General features: G+C 39.8%; 2 protein-coding genes across 7 annotated transcripts in view; one reads left to right on the top strand and one right to left on the bottom strand.

The window, feature by feature from the left end:
- The window catches only part of LOC105839020 (solute carrier family 12 member 4), a 98,262-nt gene extending 87,317 nt beyond the window's left edge, over window positions 1–10,945 (bottom strand). Inside the window, exon 1 of the mRNA XM_012685005.3 lies at window positions 10,603–10,945. Coding sequence (XP_012540459.1) covers window positions 10,603–10,672 — 70 coding nt within the window. The 5' untranslated portion in view covers window positions 10,673–10,945. The remainder of the gene's footprint in view (window positions 1–10,602) is intronic.
- Window positions 10,946–12,296: 1,351 nt separating this feature from the next.
- On the top strand, window positions 12,297–19,265 carry LOC105839022 (bromodomain-containing protein 7). 6 transcript variants are annotated; one of them, XM_012685013.3, is made up of 4 exons: window positions 12,298–12,698; window positions 14,402–14,527; window positions 15,833–17,533; window positions 18,001–19,265. In XM_012685013.3, exons 3-4 carry the CDS (start codon window positions 15,943–15,945, stop codon window positions 18,669–18,671), a joined length of 2,262 nt encoding a protein of 753 aa, XP_012540467.1. In that variant the 5' UTR covers window positions 12,298–12,698; window positions 14,402–14,527; window positions 15,833–15,942; the 3' UTR covers window positions 18,672–19,265. The 6 variants fall into 6 exon arrangements, with proteins under 6 accessions (XP_012540469.1, XP_012540467.1, XP_012540468.1 ...); XM_028195100.2 differs by lacking the exon at window positions 12,298–12,698 and adding an exon at window positions 12,722–13,018; XM_012685011.3 differs by lacking the exon at window positions 12,298–12,698 and adding an exon at window positions 13,124–13,620.
- Window positions 19,266–20,405: the final 1,140 nt, after the last annotated feature.

Here is a 20,405-nt window from a genome sequence, read left to right as displayed (position 1 = left end):
GGATATAGATGACCATAATCGTGCCCAGTAAATGCGAGAGAGGAACGGAGAACCGCCTACGATTAAAATATTTAATGTCAAAAGGCACTTACGTAGTTTCGCGGACTATCATATCATGTGCGCGAGGACAAGCGAGGAGGACGAAGTATTAAAAAAGTCCAGCTTAAAGAACAAGCTGTGACAGTGAGTACGCGTGCGTTGCATAATACATTTCTATCGGAGATAGAGTTTAAGGTGGGGTTCACAGGGTTTCATCGACCGATCCTGAGCCCGACACAGGGTGGAGCTTAAACCAGACGACAACGTCAGCACCTTCTTTTCGCAAAGACCTTTTCATCCCCGTTATCTGCCTTCCATTAAAAAATATTTCAATTATCGCCTGTACAACAATGCACTGAAAGTATGGCTTGTATATTAGTCGTCGAATGCAAATTTTTCGATAAGAATCTGCCTCTTCTCAAGGAAACTCCGACCGAACGTCTTCCTTTACCTTTAATAACCATAAGTTATTTAAATTAAAATTATACCAAATTATGTATATATACATGTAATTTACGTAAAGAATTGTAATCGAAAGATTTAGAATCGTGTTGCTCGCATAAAAAAATATTAACTTTTAATTCTGTACAAGGTGCTCTAAATTTTGAAAATTCTCATTTTAGAGAAGAGGAGCGCGAAACAATTTTTGATAACGCAGCGAGAAACCACTCCGTATGTAATGGCTAGCTTTTCCAAGGCCTTTGTCGATTGAAATCAGCGATACCAGTGCACTCTGCGCCCGATAAATCGCCGACAACGTATCGACTGTCGGAAGTTTGCGGAGAACCAGAGGACTGTTTCGAATACGACAGCGAATTTCGACCTTCGAGAAACCTATTTTCAATCATATTACTCGATTACAACACTCCTTATAATATTTTAATTAATAAATTGCATGCTTTCTAGCTATCCTTCTGTTACAAGTGCAGGATATAATTAAAAATGAAATTAAGCTTCTGAATAATTGTTAGCCCTCAATCAAATGCAAAATAATAAATTGATAATCAATCATCTTTTTAAAAACTTAACGAATAAACTTTGAGAAAGCTACTTAAAAATTTATTTACGAGATGCAATTTATAAAAATGATCTAAATACGGCGAGATAAAATTTTTTTCCTATGACAGGAGCACATACTTTTGCATAACGCATAATGCATAAGAGAATGAATCAATCAAAGTCCTTCCCCTCCTCGAGAATTGAAATGAAGAAATCTGGTTAATTCTCTTATGCGTTATTCATTATGCATTATGCAAAAGTCTGTGTTTCTACAATACATTTGCTGCTGAATATTTCGACTTTGTTTTTTTCAGTGAGAATTCCAATTCCCCGGAATGAAATGCCATTTAAATGTCTCGTTTACGTGATACACGCTGATTATCAGCGCTTCTGAAATTTCTTCCGCGAGAAAATTTCTTGGCTCTTTCGCAGTTTAATTTCGAAATTTTCTACCGACGATACGACCGCGATTGCGTAAGGCGTGTGTTTCACGCCAATAAGGCTGACATCTTCCGCTTAAGTGCACACGAAGATGCAACGCGAGAGAGAGAGAGAGAGAGAGAGAGAGAGAGAGAGAGAGAGAGAGAGAGAGAGAGAAGGACAGGCGTACCCGTATGCAGCTCCCAAGTCTCTAACGATTATTTTATTATTATTGGCCCAATTACAGCGTTATTGTTTCCACACGCGCGACGACGAGTTGGTTAAAGCTCTCGCGTCGCTTTATAACCGGCCGACTACAGTGTCGTCAGAATGATTCAATCGCTGGCTGGATTTTTGCCTCCAATTCCGCCTGTCCGACGCGGCGGATTAACCCTTTAATTCCGACTGAATTCCTCAGTCAGTCCCATTCTAATTGTTGAATCTAAATTGTTGGAATTGAAACGTTGCCACGGCGGAACTTTTACTTGTAACGTTATTACGTTCAAGTCGAACTCCACGGTACAAGAAGTAAAATGTTTATATATTTTTTATTAATTTCTATCGATTATAGTCAATCGTCCAATTAAATTATAACGAAAGTATTCGGTTTTTTTTTTCAGTTCTACGTATTACATGTGTAGGAAATGTATGAAAACGTGTAAAAGTATCAAAGAATATCAAAAAATTTTAATCAAAGCGTTTAAACAGCTGCATGTGACGTCGACAAAGGGCCGAGTGAAAAAGACATTTGTCCAGAGTTTCATTTGCTCGCCGCGTAACAATGAACGCGCGATCTTTAATTGGAGCTTTTACGAAGCTCGTGCCGAAACTCTCGCGTTTAATGCGTTAACGTCGTATTTTTAGAGTTTGTGCCACCGAATAAACGCCGTTGACTCCTGTCTCTTTCTCTCTCTCTCTCTCTCTCTCTCGTTCTTTCCAGCCTCGGCTGTTGTGTATTGTGACGAGAATTCATGACGTATCGCCCGGAATAAATGTCAATTGGCACGCGGGGTTCTCTCTCACAGCACTTGCTCCCCGTCGAAATGCGCCACGCGTTTCTCGTCGAAAACGAGCGTGGATCCGCCTCTCGTGGAATGAAAAGGCCACCGCTTTTCGTCGTAATACGCAATGGGGATATGCCGCGGAAATTGGCTTGCGGGATCAAACCGGTATTGTCCGCTTAAAGCTTGTCCCCGGCGTTACGTAAAAGTGCCGCGTTACAATCGCCGGCAAATCTCGAATATTTGGATATTCGACATGCGAAACCAAGTACATTTATATCGGTATTCAACGTGGGGATCGACGTGGAATTTCTAGGACGCGGAGGACGTATAGATAATACAATGCAGATTGAAGTTTTTCATATTCATACGGTTGTTTTTGCGGACGCCGGGATTCATTTGTGTTTTCCACGTTCTTCGCGTGAGCGCGCTTCACGTTTCGCTTCCGTTTGACGGAGCGGACGAGTTGTTTTAGCATAATTTCGGCGAGAAGCCCCGCATTCAGAGGCGTTCAACGTCTCCCCTTCTTGGCGACGCGCCAAACGCGAAAATGTCGCTTTATACGTAATATCAAGTTGACATACCGTTTCGTATGTGGAAACACGCGTCTTTTGCCCAGTCCCGAGTCAACGTGACGCTTCTCGGTCTTACGTACATTTAACTTACAAAAATAACTTGCAGAAAATATGATTGCGCTTCGTACGTGTTGAGATTGTATATCCGGTTACTTTTTAGAATTATTTAACGTTCTCCAGAAAGGATATTTAAAAGTTTTTTTGCTGTATCCAATTTCTTAATTATTTAATTATATCTAATTATGTTTTTAATTAAATTGCTAATATAATTTCTATTTCATATTCAAAGAAATTCAAAGGGTAAGTTTATATAAAATTATTTGAAAAAATTAAATTATTCTCTCTTATTTATATTTTATAATTTTATCATTCTTTGTTACGCGCGCGAAAAGAAAAAAAAATTTATGAAATTTATTTTAGAGAGAAAAAGTTAATTAAAATAAAATTATATATATTAATTGTAAAATAAGATTGTCAGAGTTTGACAACATGATTCGATGTTGTTTCGCAGAAAGGGAAAAGATAACATACAATATTCAAATAAAAATAAAAAATTTCGGGAACAAGGTCCTATATTTCTCAAAATCATCCCCTTGTGTGGGTAGACGAGCGGGTAAGAAAGTTTCTAACTTGCATCCTCTGGCTTCGGTTGTTCGAGGGCGCCACGTGCCTTGCATGACATTTCACGTGGCAAATTCTTTGTGTGCGGACGTACACGTGCACCAACATATACACAAGTATTTTCATTTTGCGCTAAATATGGCCAGCTGATGCCGAGTTTCATTTGCCTAATATGAAGATCGGTTTCAATGCCAACGCGAATTATATTTAAGCCGCGTCAGAATACGGATAGAGTGCAAATTATGGTCACCCGTAATCCAATTTCGCTTATTTGACATTAATAATCTAATTTGATATTAATAATCGAATAATTAAATTCATTAAATGTTAATTGCAATCGAAATATTGATAAAGAAATTTAATATGGCGTAACAAAATAAGCTAATGTTCCTATAAAATAATTCAACACAATTATAATTAATATTAATAATATATAACATCTAAAAGTAGACTTTATGCACTCAAGACCACACAGCAACTTGTGTAAATTTTTATAATTCCATTTCTAAATTTTACTCTTATTTTAATATCATAGATAATTTTAATCCTTCTAAATAAAGCGACTTTATATTTTAATCAAATAAAATTCTATTTTAAGTGAAAGGCTTAAAAAAGGGAGCGTTTTGTTAGTTTTTGCAAAGATACACAGTATTTAGAGGAAAGAGACGAGAGCAAACAAAATAGTCGGAGAAAGGAAGAACACAAAAGCGACACGTGCAGGGTGGGGCTGCGCAATTATCGATCGCTGTAATTTCTGCTTTTGTAATAGATAGAAATGCAGCTGCAGCTTTCTCCCCTTACGCTTTTCGAGCTAACCCTCTCGCACCCTGCCAGGACAAGGTTTTTCATCGTGGAAGTCCAGTCTTTCCGGCATCACAAGTGCTGTTTCTCATGCGAAGGTTACGAGCCAAAGGTCAGTCTTTTTTTAAACGAATTCGTAGCTTAACCAGTTCGGGCTAGATTCTTTCGTAAAATCGATCGAGAAACTTATCGCTATACATATTCTTATTCAAGAGGACGCGCCATTGCAGCTGCAGTCGTGGAATGTCGAACGACGTGCGGCGATCTTTTTCCTCTCGCGAGTGTTTATCGCGTGCAAAATTAAACCATCTTTACGGAGAAACGGACTGACGCGCATTAATCGCGCGGCGTGGGCGAAATGTAGATCGCGGATATTCTAATACTGGATCATCCCATCTCGACTATCTGTATAAAGCTTTCATGACTTGGATGATTTATTTATTTATTAGAAATCTAGAGGACTTACAGGAGGAAGTGTGTATTAAATAAAAAATAAAATAAAAAATATATAAAATATATAATATAATAATTAAGAAGTTAATAACTTAATTAAGTTTATTTAAATAGTTTAATTTTTATAACTTTATTAGTTATTTTTAAAATTTAATTTACAATTTAAATATTAACTTTTCTCTGCGTTAAAAATTTACCTGTGCAAAAGATTTAAAAAATTGTGAAAAAATACTCTTCTCATATAAAAACAATATTTCAATACATATATAAATCCAATATTTTTAATTTATTTGATTGAATTCATATTGTAATTGTTTTATCATTTGGAGTAATCTAATTTTAAAAAATAATGACATTCTAATTTAATATAAATAATGTTTTCCAAAATTAACTTTTAGTTTGAGTTAATTAAATCTTAACGCAACTTTTCAGTTCTTTATGCAACTTTTAACGTAATTAAATTAATTTTATGAGTTATTAACTTTAACTTAATTTAGATTTTAAATAATATTACTTACTCAACCCTGATAATATAATATGTATTAAAAAAATATTTATATCCTCAAAGAAAATATCTATATAATAAATATAATTTCTTTTATATGAAACAATTAATGGAAAAATTAAATTGCTAGAAAAATATAAAGTTGTTGCAATAAAAATTATGGAAATTGGAGAATAAAAAAAAATTTTCTCTTTTTTTTCAATTTTCCCTATTAAAAGTAATACCGGAAATCTTCATAGTTATTATTATTATTATTATTATTATGCAATTGCGGAATCATAAAGTCATCAAAAGTTTCATGACTCACCGTCGTCAGCAAACAGTGACGGAATGCTAAATATTGATATCTGTTCAAACTATCGTGTGTCAAACGATAAGATTTTGTGCCGGCCGTATGAGTAAAACATATATAGACATGATTCATCCTAACACATCCAAATGTATTTTTTCATATGGTGTCTCAGAATTATTATTTTCAATAAATACTATATAAATAAGAGAATATGATAATTAAAAATATATTATAATAGCCAAATCGGTTAGAAGTCATAAAAAAGAATATCAACGAATTATTTATCCAACGTTTTCATTAAATTACTTTTACTAACCAAGTTGTTAATTTCGTATTATTTAAAACAAAAAATGCTGTCGCGTATCAGAGTCAAGAGGAAATTAGAGGAATATTCAAAACTTGTAATTGATTCTAAGTGAAAGTTGGCTTATTCTTCGGGCGCTACTGCGTGCAATAATTCTGGTTATGGCCACGGTAATTACCATTTGACGTGCTGGTGCACCGCCCATTGATTCGCGTCAAACGATTTCGTTCGCGACACGACGTGACAGGCGTTTATCTCATTGCAGTTCGCTGCGCTTCGCCATGTCGATTAATCTACAAGAACGGAGCGCGGGTTTTCTCGATAGAAATGCTCGCGTGATACAACCGATGCACCGCAGCCTTTCTCCTTTTACGACGATCACGAGGGGAAAGGCAACGGCCGTAGCGACCATCTTGCGAGACATCTTGTGTTTATTTAAATGGAAAAATAACATTCGCGAAGCTAAATGTAAATCGTAATCAGATAAATCGTTCGAAAGACACGACAAGTCATAACAATTTCGTATAACAAACGGAGTAGAATCTGCCTCTTCGGTTTAATTTAACGTTAATTACTCATCATGTCTCGGATATCCAACTGATACAAAGGAACAATGAAGATGAGTGGCGGCGTTTCAGTGAAGACGTCAGTGCCACTTTGTTAGCCGACCATTAATTTATACCGAATGACCGATCCACCAATGAAATGGAAAAACCATATTATTAGGCGGAAGTGCCGGCAGCAGCGTCATTGTCATTTGTCATTTAAATTCTTAATTTAATACGCCTTGAACGGTATCTTCTTGATAAAAATAACCTTTGATGCCAACGAGAATTTAAGAGTTCCGGGAAAAAATATAAAGTATGCGACTTTATTTATATCGATCATATTATTTAAAAAATTACACGTAATAAATAACTTTAATAAAAACTTAATTTATTGAATTAAATTTGCCTACGTATGATAATATAATTCAATGATATCAAACAAATAATGTTCTTCGATTTTCCATTCTACATACGTCAGCATTCCGTAAAGCATTATTTAATGAAGTTAATAAAGATCATAATTTTAAGAACACATTCTTCGACAGATTTCCCTTAAAAAATTCAATATTGGCAAAACTAAATTTCCACATATGAAAAATTTATAATTTCTTCATTCATCTTTTTATAATCCACGATTTCACAGAACTTGCAATTAATATCTTTTTAATTAAAACTCACTCAAAATAGTATGCGGATTGAATAACTAAATTGATCTAATTGTAAAAGTTAAATTTATATCAATACATAAACAAGTGGCTATATCGGTGTAATTTGATGAAAAGCAATCTCGAGCTGACAGCTACTTTCCCAATTCGTCTTCAAAGTTTGACAGGCAGAAACCATTTACGAAACATTGCATCGTAATATTAATCGTAGTCAATCGCCTCGAGCTTTCAACACGATCGGTCTTAATCGTCGTGATAGCGATCGATCGGCCTTGGAACACAACTCTCCCGATAAGACATTACCCTTTAAGCTTCACGTTACTACAAATTGGACGCGAGCTCTCGCCAAAGTACGAGTTTCGATGTGAAAAATGCGGGATACGTGACGACGATAAACTATCGGCTGGCGATACGCCATTACTTGTTGCGCGCCATAGACAACGTTTTTAGATACGCGTCTAAAAAACATTTTTTTAATATTTGAGATTGAAAAAGACATTCTCGAGATTTTCTGAGAAGGCGTCCGAAAGTTATCATTTACGAAACATTTTTAAAGCATTTTTTAGTTTAAAGCATGTTTGTATTACCGACTGCAACATTTTTATTGATTGGAATACGTATGACTGGGCTAATCTAGAATGTGTAGCGTTTTGATTGCACTGGGTTTGAATTAATCACAGTTTCGAATTGTCCAATTAAAGTTATTAGTTAAATTACAATTTCTAAAAAAAAATTCTAATTGTAATTTCGATACGAATTACTTTTTGATTTAAACTTATTGCAGTCGAAAACGCCAATTGTCTGCAAAAATTTTGATATACTTAAAAATGTTTTTATTTTTAACAGTGAAAGATTTAAGACGTTAAAGCTCTAAAGTTGTTAAAGATAATTAAAATTGTAAAATAAAATATTTAAAAAATTAACTTTTTGTTTAAGTATGTTTACTGAAATCTAGCACACTTTTTTATTATAATAGGCAACATCACAATACAATTAAAATAAAGGTTTTGTAAAAATGCGTTAACGAGAGAAAACCTAGAATTTGAAATCGTTGCATGAATAATTTAATATTCTTACAAATTTAAATAACTTTGCTCACAATAAAAATTGAACTTTATTACACATGTAAAAGAGATGTACCATTTGACAAAGTAATGCAAATATTAAATCATTAATATTTATGAAACAATTCCAATTCCTCTCGTGTTTTTTTTCTTGACGCGTTTTTGCATAACTTTGCAGTAAAATATCTAAAAATATTCTGAAAAATAACATATTTTTTAAAAATATGTTAAAATGTTATAATCGACACACATAAAGACATCACAATGACACAATCATATTTTTCCGACAGTTTTACATTATGTAACATAGCGTCCGAAATCTAAGGCGTTTAAAAAAAACGTTACAACATCTCTCTGGACTCTTAGCATGAAGAGAACGTTCCTTGTACATCCTCGTACTTATTTGGCGATACAACCGAATATAATCGAGCGCGATTGTTTATGTAAATGCATGGATAATGCGACAAGGTTAACACTCATCGCGGACGTTTTTTTACGAGCATCAATTAAGTTGCGGTTGATCGGCTTCACTGTTGTATAATTATATCTATTGTCTAGCCAAGTGTTTCTTTATGCAGCGATGTGCAATGAGATTCTTTTTGATTTTGATTCGTGATTAATTCCCGTCGTCGCGACGTATTTTTAACATCGCAGAGTAAAGATATCACCTAACGACGATCAATCAATGACTATTGAAACTCCCTCATCAATTTGATAAAGCTTATTCAATATATTCATTCAAATATTGATACTTTAACATTAGAATAACCAGCGTAATTTTAATTCTGTGAATCGCATACTTTTGAATATTTTGTATGCAAAGTTACGAAATTAGGGTGATTGGTGAAAGATAATTGGTATATGATTATGTTTTTATCTCGACAAAAGTTGATATAAATTTCAATAAATCTTAATAATTTCTGTATGTATTTGGCAAAACAAATTTAAAATAAGAAATCTAAAATCTAAAATTTTTTTTGACGGATCAATCGTGATAGTTTTATCCGAGATTCATCAGAAGATTGCTCGGTTGACAAAAGTGACGCAAAAATTAACAATTTTTCTGTAAAGAGAGAAAGTAAGCGGTTTTTTTATTTCGAATTCTGTAATAACGTTTTAATTAAAATTGTGAATATGTACAATTTTACTTTTTCCGTGTTATCCTTTCAATTACTCATACAAGATAATTAAGTTAATTATATAAATTATTACATATCAGTCTTTAAATTTGGTATGTTATATTGTCAATTATATATGTTTTATTATATATTAGTTGTTATACAAGCTCTTTTTGTCCTACAAATGCTAATTTTTTTATATCTACAAAGTTTAAAAAATGATCTATTGCAATGTTATAAATTTCGAGATGTGTTTTCTACGAAGTTGGATAAGTTAATTTTTTTTTTAACTAAAGTCCAAAGTTAATGGCTCGTAAAATTAATTCAGTTGCGTAAAAAATCGCATAAACAAAAAACTTCTTTAACAGTCGCGTTAAGATTTAATTAACTCAAGATACATAAAATTTAATTTTGAAAAACATAATATAAATTACGTCATTATTTCTCAGAAGATTTTGCTAAATAACAAAACAATTACAATATGAATCTCATTAAGTGTACGAAATAAAGACAACCATAATTTTATATAAAAATGTGCTTCTTTTCCTTTTACACGGGTAAGTTTTCAATTTAAGAAGAAAGTTAATTAAATCAAAGTTCATGTATTTAAAAAATAACTAGTCAAAATAAAAAATTAATCAGGTTAATTTAAAGCTTATCAACCTTTCAAACAATCCTTGCTTTTCCGGAGCGAATTATCTCGATTATTATTACTCGACACCCAGTCATCCGGGCAATCGATGGTTGCTGAAAATGTCAGTTTGTTTGCCTGTTTTTCTTTTTTTATCTCGACCGATCTCCAGATCGCACAAAGGGATCACGTGGCGCGCTGCGACGGGGTTTCGACCCGCGGCAGCGTGCGCCGTCTCGCCGATATTCTGAAAGAACGACGCGAAGCCAGCCGCGAACGGAGTACGCACACACACACACATACACACACGCAGAGCCACGCGCAACATGGTGGGTTGCATTTCCCCGACACTCGCGAGACGTGAGCGACGTAAAAAACGTATGCACACATGCGCGCGCGCGCGCTAGAGCGCATCTTTCACGAGGAGAGAAACACGTGGAGTCTCGTCCTTTCTCTTTCGCTCGCAGGCGCACGTTGCACGCACACGTCGGTTGCCTACACGCGCGTACGGCGATTCTTCGTGCAACGGGGAACAATGACAAGTAACAGACAACAGACGTACTCACCGTAATCGCGTACCGGCTGCCGACTGTAGCTCGCGGCGTCGCTCGCCGGCGTCACCCGGAACCTGTCCATGTCGCTCCGGCCGCCGCTGCTCGCTGCTGCCTACCGTCGTCGTCGTCGTCGTCGTCGTCGTCGCGCGTTCTTAGCTTCCAAGTGACGAGGAGACGACGACGGAGAGTGAGAGTGGAGTCGAAGACGCGGCTTGCCGCTCGTTCACTCGCGTGAGGCGGCACACGCACACACATACACGTACACCGTCGGGTGCAGACGACGACACACGACTGGGCGCCGCTCGATTGCGAACGAATCGGCAGGTTCGCGCGACGCGGGATTACGGGACGCTACTGTGCGCGTCGCCGGCGACCGGCCCGGCGTTATCTTCACGCGAGTCGGCGGGACTGGAGTGGGGAGGTTAAGGGCAGTGACTGGGAGTAGGAGCACGCACCCGCCGCCGCCGGTCGCGCGAGAAGGAGAGGGAGAGAGGGCAGCGCCGAGTGTCGAAGGGAGAGCACTCCGGAGTCCGTTGTCCTGGGAATAGAAACGATAGGTCTATTTGTTTGTTTGCGTTCCTCCCAGCTTGTTGACATATTCGATTTCGTACTTGTTTACACATTAACTTAAATATTTTTGAAAACAATGACACAATTTTTTATGTGTCTGCAATAAAGACAGAGGCAATATACGTTAAGATAATTATCTGGATAATTAGACAGCGGTAAACGCTGCACAAGAAGCGATAAAAATAGTGATTTTATTAGGAAATGAAAAGATAAAGAGCAAAAATTGAACAGACGTGTTTCATTTTACATTTAAGCAATGCGCTCCGGGATGCTGCGTACCAAAATGAAGGAGCGAGATTGGGAAATCTCATCCAACAAACGTTAAGGAAAGACAGGAAGACGCGGATGATTATGGCGCGACAACGAGGGACGTGAAAGGGAACAGAGAGAGAATCGCCAAGGAACGAAAACAAAAGGATAAGACGGACGGATGCGGTGCAAGAAGTGATTCGGCGGAGCGCGTATTGCAAATATTGCAATGCCGACAGAGAGAATCGTCCGCGAAATTTCAATGTTACATTCGGACGTGCTCTCCTCGCAATTGCCCGCGACGTAGGCTCGCCCTCTCGCGGGTCCCTTAATCACCGTGAGCGTGGGTGCGCAGTGACGTAACTAGCAAGCAGATCCATGACTGTGCGCCAGGAACGCGACGTGATAATCGCGTGATACGCGGAATCGACACGTCGCGGCTTCACCGCGAAGTTCTTCAAATAGACGTGAAATTATCTTAAAGGAAAAAAGTAAGGAGAAAGAAAATAAATCGTAAAATTTTCCCAAAATGTCCTAACTTCCCAAGAACTAAGAACGCTGTCCCATATAAACCGGTCTCTTTTTTTTCGTGTTTGTTAACGCACAAAATATTATCGATTAAACCAGCCGTCGTTCTCTCGAGCGGAGATGAATATATCTTTCGCGCGACGCGTTCCCACAACTTCTCGCCGTTCGTCTCGCTGGTCAATTCACTTGCGTCCCTCGCCTTTGTTTCGGGAAATCGCTGAAGAAGCGCTTGTTGTCGAATCCAGTGTGCCATACGTCTTACTTCATATCGACGTTTAATCTAAAATTGTGCGCCGAGGTAGATCGAGGAGTGCGAGGGGGGGGGGGGGAGGGCGAAATTTTATTTTTACCGACTCCTGTCATCCTCTACTCGTCATCGTCACGTTTCGCCCGTTCGTCGTATATCTTCGCGAGAAGCGAAGGGCACGCACGGGTATTCCTCTCCTTTTGTCGCTGCTCCTCGCCTGTTCTTCTCTTTCTCTCTCTCTCTCTCTCTTTCTTTCTCGTCCCTGCCGCGGAGCTGCAACCCGCAGGAACGCGAGCGGCGGCGCGTCTCTCCGTCTCTCTCGCTCCGTCGCACCGTCTCCCTCTCCCCGTGCGCGTCCGTCGGCGTTTCGAGCGCGAAAACAGCTGATAGCCGTCCCTTTAATCGCGCGTCGGAGTCGCCGTCGCGTGAGTCGCTGGCGACCCGCGGACCGGGAGGAGAGAAGGAAGAGGACTTCATCTACGTTCCGTCTACGTGCCGTTACGATCGGACGCAGGTGAGTGCGGGTTCCCCGGGGATCGCGAGAGCGATCGGCCGGCTCGCGCGAGCCGCCTTTTGTAGGTTAGGGGGGTTTTTTTTTGCGGCCGCCCGCGGAGCGCGTACGGGCGCACGGGTGAACGCGCAACGGTCGCCATCTTCGAAACGCGAGAGGCTGAGGCTTTCGCGTGGGCACTCGCCGCCGCCGAGTGTCGTTACCCCCACGTCTCTCTCTCTCGCTCTCTCTCCCTGCCTCTCGTCGTGCTTTTTCCCCGCGTAAGCGTTTTTGGAGCCGGAAAATCATCCATCATCGAGCGAGCCTGCCTGCGGAACGCGCACGTAAGTCCAAGGTCCTCCTTCGACTTTGTCTCTCTTCTGTACTCGCTTTCTCTCTCTCTCTCTCTCTCTCTCTCTCTCTCTCTCTCTCGCTCGCGTCGACGAGAGTCGCGAGGCACACCTCCTCTTTTGTTCCGCCTTCCACCGCGAAATGTTCATCGAGATCCGTTCGTCCACTCATTTGCATTCGAATGAGCGAGTCACCTTCTCGGACTCACAATCTGGGGAAAAAATCGAGGGGACGGACAGTACCCTCGACGTACGTACACTCTCGAAGATCCCCGCGTTCGAATTGCGCGCGCGACGCGCCGCCATGACACTTATCTCGACGCCGCGAGCCGGGATGAGTGGGGGGAACGGCGAAATCGGGCTGCTGAACGAGCGAAACGCGCGACGTGCGTGACGTCATCGTCAATGGCCGCCGCCGTGTCGCCTGTGTATGTAACGGAGCGCGGTCCTCACGGTCGCGGGGGCCCACGTCGCCGATAGCTGGCTTTTTTTTCCTCCCTCTTCTGGTTTCGTTTCACGAGGAACTGTGGCTGAGCACGTGCAGCAAGACATGGGTTCGAAGAAGCACAAAAAGCACAAACGCGAGCGGCACGAAGGTGAGGAGCGGCTGGAGACGCGCGCGTTCGATTTTTCCTCCCTCGCGATCGAGAAAGAGAGAAAGAGTGAGTGAAAGAAAGAGAGAGAGAAAGAGAAAGATATAGAGTGTATATGTGATCTCCCCGGGGTCGCGTCCTCGACGACGGCTCTCTCCACCGTCTCCCGAGGTCCTCGTGGTCTCGACGGGACGCGGTTCCAGATTGCACAGTGTCAAATCTCAGCAACCTGGTTTCCACCGATGTGGCTCGACTTCGGTCTTCTGGTTTAACTCGCTCGTCATCTTTTTCTCATTTTTCTGTTTGTTTTCAACAGTGTAAATTGACTCCGGTCTCGGTTTAACTTATCTTCTTTCAGGTGTGAGAATAAGAGAGAGAGATAAGGCGACGTTAACCGAGACCAAAGCCAATTTACATTGGTGGAAATGGACGCTAGAGGTGAAAAGAGATCAGGAGTAATTTAAATTCCGTGATCCAAGTTGATCTATGTCGGCGAAAACAGATGTTACCCCGAGGAGACTCGTTTCGTGGAGAATTAGACTTTTAATGGATTTAGACTTGTAAGAGTGTATGTTTTACTGCGGCAGAGCATTGCATTGCATCCAACTGTGTGTACTTGTATGTCAATCATATTGAGAAGGAAAAAAAAGGATTCGAATGAAAAGTGAGGAGTCAGTGCCTCTCACCTCTCGATTCTTTTTTTGTCATTGTAAAAATACGGTCCATGCACTCCATGTAGTTTTCATTGGGATCCTTCGCATACTCATAGTTTAATGATGCACAGGAACTGTTTTGACTTCGTTTTCACCACGGACAAACTGAGAGTAAGAGAGGTTGGAGTAGAAGTGAGGTGGAGATTCAAAAGTATAAACCGGGCCGTGTTCCACAGCAACTGGTGCGCGACGTGGAAGTAAGTGGCGAGTAAACCAACGGACACGGACTGGTTGCACGAACAGAAGCTAGCTGTGCTTCGAGAATTATGAATTACGCCCCCCCCCCCCAGCCCCTACCCTTAACCCTTTCTTTTTTTGTCTGTTGAATCCATTGAAGTGCAACAAGACATCTTTGCGTAGAGAGAGAGAGAGAGGAGAGAGGAGAGAGAGAGAGAGAGAGAGAGAGAGAGAGAGAGAGAGAGAGAGAGGAGAGAGAGAGAGAGAGAGAGAGAGAGAGAGAGAGAGAGAGAGAGAGAGAGAGAGAGAGAGAGAGAGAGAGAGTGTGTGTGTGTGTGTGTGTGTGTGTGTGTGAGAGAGAGAGAGAAAGTGAAAGAGAGAAAATGTAGGAGTTCAAGCAATGTAAATCTGTTGCACTTCAATCATGTAGCTCCTCTGGCTGTTATGTATCATGTGACCACATTGAGGGCCACATATGCTTCGCTTGAACCTCCTAGCGAGGTGTTTCTCAATTTTAATGACTGCTCTCCCTGATTATTCCCGCCGATTATTCGAGTACTATTTGATATCTATATATATATAACGATGGAGATTATTTTATATAGCATACATTAAGATTTGTTTGATTTAAGTCGAGCTACTTCCATCTCGCTTCCAGTTTGTTGAATGTGAAAACAAAGTCACATACACATACACACACACACACACATACACACAAACAAACAAACAAACACACTGTCCTGTTAATGAGATCATTTTTACATTTTTATCATTGACAAATTCCTATTCATCTTATCTCCTTATCGACCCGTAGATTTTTATATATGTGTTCACGATTTGCACATCTCTTCGACATCCTCGTGTCATGCAACATTTGTGACATCATACATATGTATATTTTTTGTGTTAATATGTTACTTTTGTCCTGCATAATCTTTCCGCTAGCAACCTCCTGATTGCTGCTGCATGTGGCACATTTCCAATGGATCATATGTATGGCTTTTAGAACAACAATTTTAGTATACTGCTTAAAAAGAAAAATAATTTTACATTATTTAAATATTTAGGTTTAAGGACCCTACGATCAGAGTCTGGCTGTGAGGCGATTTTGTCAAAATCCTAGAGAGAAGAACACACACACACACACACACAGAGCTATTTTTGTTTTTTTTCCTATCTTTTTCTTATCTCGTTTTCTTCTCTCGTGGGAATTGACAAAACTTGACTAATCGATCAAAACTAGTTGCCTTCTGATCAGATTTTGATAGGCTCAAGACAATGGTTAATTAACTATGTATTTCTCTCTTCTTTCTCTTCTTCGACAGAGGGTCAGTACACAACGACGGACAAGCCACCTAGTTTGAAGTTAATTTTGAAGGTAGGGGGTAGTAGTGGAACGCCCGAGCACGGCAGCGAGTCGCCGAGCCAGGCCGCGATGTTGTCGCAGTACCAGCAACAGCTGGGCCTCAACTACTCCGTCAGCCAGGGCGATGCAGAATACGACAGATATGTCGGTCACAAGAAGCTCAAGAAGAAGAAGAAGAAGAAAGACAAACGTCACAAACATCACCATAAGGATAAGAAACGACGGAGAGAGGAGTCGAGTCAGGAATCGGTCGGCGATGCTGATGAGAACCTGGCTGAGCCGGCGCCTAAGAAGGCTTGTACCAATCACAATCAACTGTTGCCACCCAGGCCGCCGTCCAGCGGTGAATTGAGAGTCGGTAGCGTTAGCAATGTGAGCTCACTGTCGCCGCATCGAGAACCTAGGACATGCGTTCTCAGGAAGATAGCGGAACGCACGCCACTTCAAAGGTTATTGGAGCACCTGTTGCGATCGATGGAAAAGCGGGATCCGCAGCAGTTCTTTGCCTGGCCGGTTACGGACAGCATTGCACCTGGTTATTCACAGATAATCACGAATCCGATGGATTTCAGCACGATAAAGCAAAAGATAGACGACAATAATTATCAGAATTTGCAAGAGTTCGTGGACGATTTCAAGCTCATGTGCGACAACGCCATGACGTATAATCATCCCGACACCATTTACTATAAGGCAGCGAAGAAATTGCTGCACGTTGGTCTGAAGATGGTCATGCCGGAGAAGTTGCGACAGCTCAGACCAGTCCTGATGTACATGAACGACATTACGAAGGAGGAGCTCGGATTCGAGTTGGGCAACGAAGATCTCAATAATTCGGATGCCCCCGTGACCGAGGAGCAGATAGAGCGTGAGCGCGAGCAGGAGGAGCGTAACGAGGAGGCGGAGGAACTCAGAAAGGAGAATCAAAGAAAAATGAGACTAGCTAGTTTAGGTAAGTTTGAAGCGATACCGGACGACTTGACGCCAGAGGAGATACTGAAGCAGGCCAAAGGTGCGGCCAAAACAGCGGCAGAGAAGCTCAGTCTGAAGAGGATCAACTCGAAGATGGGTTTCCTGCGGCAGAAGAAGGACGGTACTACTAGCCTACAGATTATCGTACCCGGGGACGGGATTATTCCCGGCACCAATCAGAGACCTGTGTCGCTGGGGCAGTTAATAGGCAAATTGAATCACGGTACTGGTGCGTTGGCCGGATTCCGGGAGGATCGTAGGAACATGTCGAAACCGGTGAAACCTCTCTATTACGGTGCGTTCGGCTCATACGCGCCGAGTTACGACTCTACGTTCGCGAATCTTACCAAGGAGGAAACCGACCTAGTCTATCAAACTTACGGTGACGAGACTGCCGTGCAATACGCTGAATCGATTCTGGACTTCGCTAAAGACTGTGATTACACGTTGACCATGGTCGACGATTTGTTGGATATTATCACGAATGGCGAACATAGGAAGACGAAAAAATTCATCGAAGAAAAACGAAAATTAAAGGAGGAGGAAGAAAAGATTAAACATTTATTGGAGAAGCCTATACAGGACTTGAATCGTAATATTCCGTTGCTGGACAACGTCAAGGTTGATATTGAGCAGCTGAAGACCTTGTCGGATCTTGGTATCGACATAAACTTCTTAGAGAATTTAGGTAATAATAATAATAACTTTAGATAATTATAGAATTAACGAAAAGAACCAGCAGTATTCTAATTTAAAGTGATACATTTAGCTAATTTATTTTCTAAATTTCACTACTTGGATATTTTTTATCTTATTCTTATTTTCAAACGTATTGAAGAAATACTTTATTTCACAACATTGTCAGTTATAATTTAATTTTAGCTACTTACATTTTTCTTATATTTAGGTGAGAATTTACTTATATAATTAAAACTTTGTAAGTCTATTTTACATATTATGTGTGCAAGATTTTAGAACATCTGGACTAACACTATTTTGATGTAAAAAATTATATTAAATTTTAAACTAACAAAATTAAAAAAAAAAACTGTACTAAATATAAATTAGTATTGTATGAAAATTTACAGTAGCATTTCAGAATTAATAACTGCTTTCGTATTATTTAATTCCACATATTATGGCTTTTATTTACAGAAGAAGAATTGAAGTGCAGTGAGGAACGCGCTACGCTACAAAGCCGCCTTGACGACACCTCGCAGATGTTGGGTCGGCTAAAGCAGGTTCAACATGAGCGTTTATCTGCACCACCGCCGGCTCATCTATCCAACGTTCCTAAGGCGGCGGATGCGGAGGTGATACTGGCCGAGAAGATCACCGATAATCTCACAGATATAGCGAAAAAACTGCCACCGTCAGGGATCGCGCCGGTCGACGGCTTACGTAGAGCAATGGGCATAGCACCTCTGGGCGGACCGGAGCCTATGGAGGTTGAGCCGATCACACATAACCCTTCTATAGTCACCGACAGTTCGTTACTGCCGAATCCGAATAGCGGCAGCAATCAGGTGTTATCGAACTTGCTGCCGACTTCCTCGCCAATTCAGAACGCGACTCTACTGAGTCCGACCGGTCAGCAGAATCAGAGTATTAGTATCGTGGGCGCGAATCAGCCACCGTCGTCGATTCAGATGCAAATAGGTATGACGCACGCCAGTCAGACGCCACCTCTACTGAGCGCAACGGAACCGTCCGGCGTGACTGATCTCGAGTCTGAATTACGCGAATTCCTGGAGAGCGATCCTACACTTGGGCACTCGCCACTCCATGACGACAAAACTCTGGAAGACATTCTGTCTGAATCTTAGTGCGCGTACGCGCGCGATAATCGGACTGTTCCATAACTTACATAATTTATAAATAAGTATATAAATTATAAATATATACAGAATTCTGTACATTTTATTATTAAGCTACTTTCGCATGTAAGTAATAAATTGGATCATAGTCCTATGTCTGATTCTTTAATCACAGTATTTTATGATCTTTTGTCTTTTCTTCTTTTATAATGCGAAAGAAACGTTATTAAAGTCAAGATATAAATGAAAGAATATATTAAAGGGAGTTTTAAATGATTGTTTAACGAATGTCGGCGATAATGTAAACATGGGTCCGATTTTTGAATTCGTACGAAAAAATTTCGCATATGAAAGTAACACTATGCGTTTACTGATTGATATAAGTATATCTTTTAGATTTCAAGTATCTCAATCGGTGAACGCGCAGCGTTATTTTCGTTATACGAAAATTTTCGTACGAGTTCAAGAATCGGGCTCCACGTCTTGATATCAAAAGTAAAAAAATTCATGGAAATATTTAACGAAGAATTGTAAATAATTTTTGATAATATTTTTTATGTGATTCTGTAAAGTGTATAAATATAAATTTCCTTTGATTTCTAATCTTGTATCTATTATATTCCTATTATGTAGATAATTTTCGATAATACTTATATAGTTCTTGTAAGGAATATAAAGCAGACATAAATTTTATTTTATTTTTATAAACGCGCATATCTATTCCATGCACAGTACCTCATTTGTTACGCGATACTCGTGAAACATCGAAATGTAATTTACATATATCGATACGATGTGCCGCATTATCAGAATACAATGCGGTCCCGTATGCAGTATATATCGACAGGCGTATGACGGAAATGCACAACGATGCTATCGATTATTGATAAGAGCAGCCGCTATAGCTGTGCTTTGTGTTTCCAAAACGTAATGGGAAGACGGGCGGGAATCACTCGGGGTTGAGTCTCGCTCGAAAATGAAATCAATCGCCGCGTGCTCGATGAAGCGGATAATTCTACGAGACACGTTATTATGTACCGTGCAATGTATACGTGCTACTCATATTCCGCGAACATTCCAAGTTTCGAGGAGATTAAATTCGCGAAGTTGTTCAAGTCTCTCGGAATTACAGTCTAAAGTATAGAAATTCTTGAGGTTTCACGAGGATCGAAGGGATTATAATTTAAAATACAAGCTTAAGTTTCCGCCCATAGATTATATATATATATATATATATCTAGAGAAAGATATTTAGTAAAGAAACACATAATTTTGCATTATAATTTTGGGCGCATGATGGATTTTTAACTTTTTCGTTTTTAATTTTTCTAAAAATAAAAGAATTGTGTACTTTAACTTTATTTGAGAATTGTTCGCAAGAGCGGAAAATATACGAAACTAAAACGTTTCTACGATAACAATTGTTAATCCGTTTATGTTAGATAGTATTATTTGTAGTTGGTTGCACATACAATTATGTACGTTTGCATACGAGAAATTTGCAATTCCTTTCCCATAATCGTCTTCCGTAACACGTGCTCGATGATTTGCCCGACAGCGGAATTACGTAAATGCGAGGGTTTATTTTCGGAAATCAGGCAGCCCTTTGCATTACATGTTCTTTGAACTGGATTTAATGACAAAAATAGTTCATTGAGAGAGAGGCGTTATCATGCCGACATACACCGTTATCAAAGATAAAATTGCAATGAATATTAATTAACCGTAAAACCATTTCATGCC

The sequence above is a fragment of the Monomorium pharaonis genome, chromosome 7 (assembly GCF_013373865.1).
Source record: "Monomorium pharaonis isolate MP-MQ-018 chromosome 7, ASM1337386v2, whole genome shotgun sequence".
Classification (NCBI taxonomy): domain Eukaryota; kingdom Metazoa; phylum Arthropoda; class Insecta; order Hymenoptera; family Formicidae; genus Monomorium; species Monomorium pharaonis.
The sequence above is the reverse complement of the archived record's forward strand: the minus strand, read 5'-3'. Positions and strand labels throughout refer to the sequence as shown.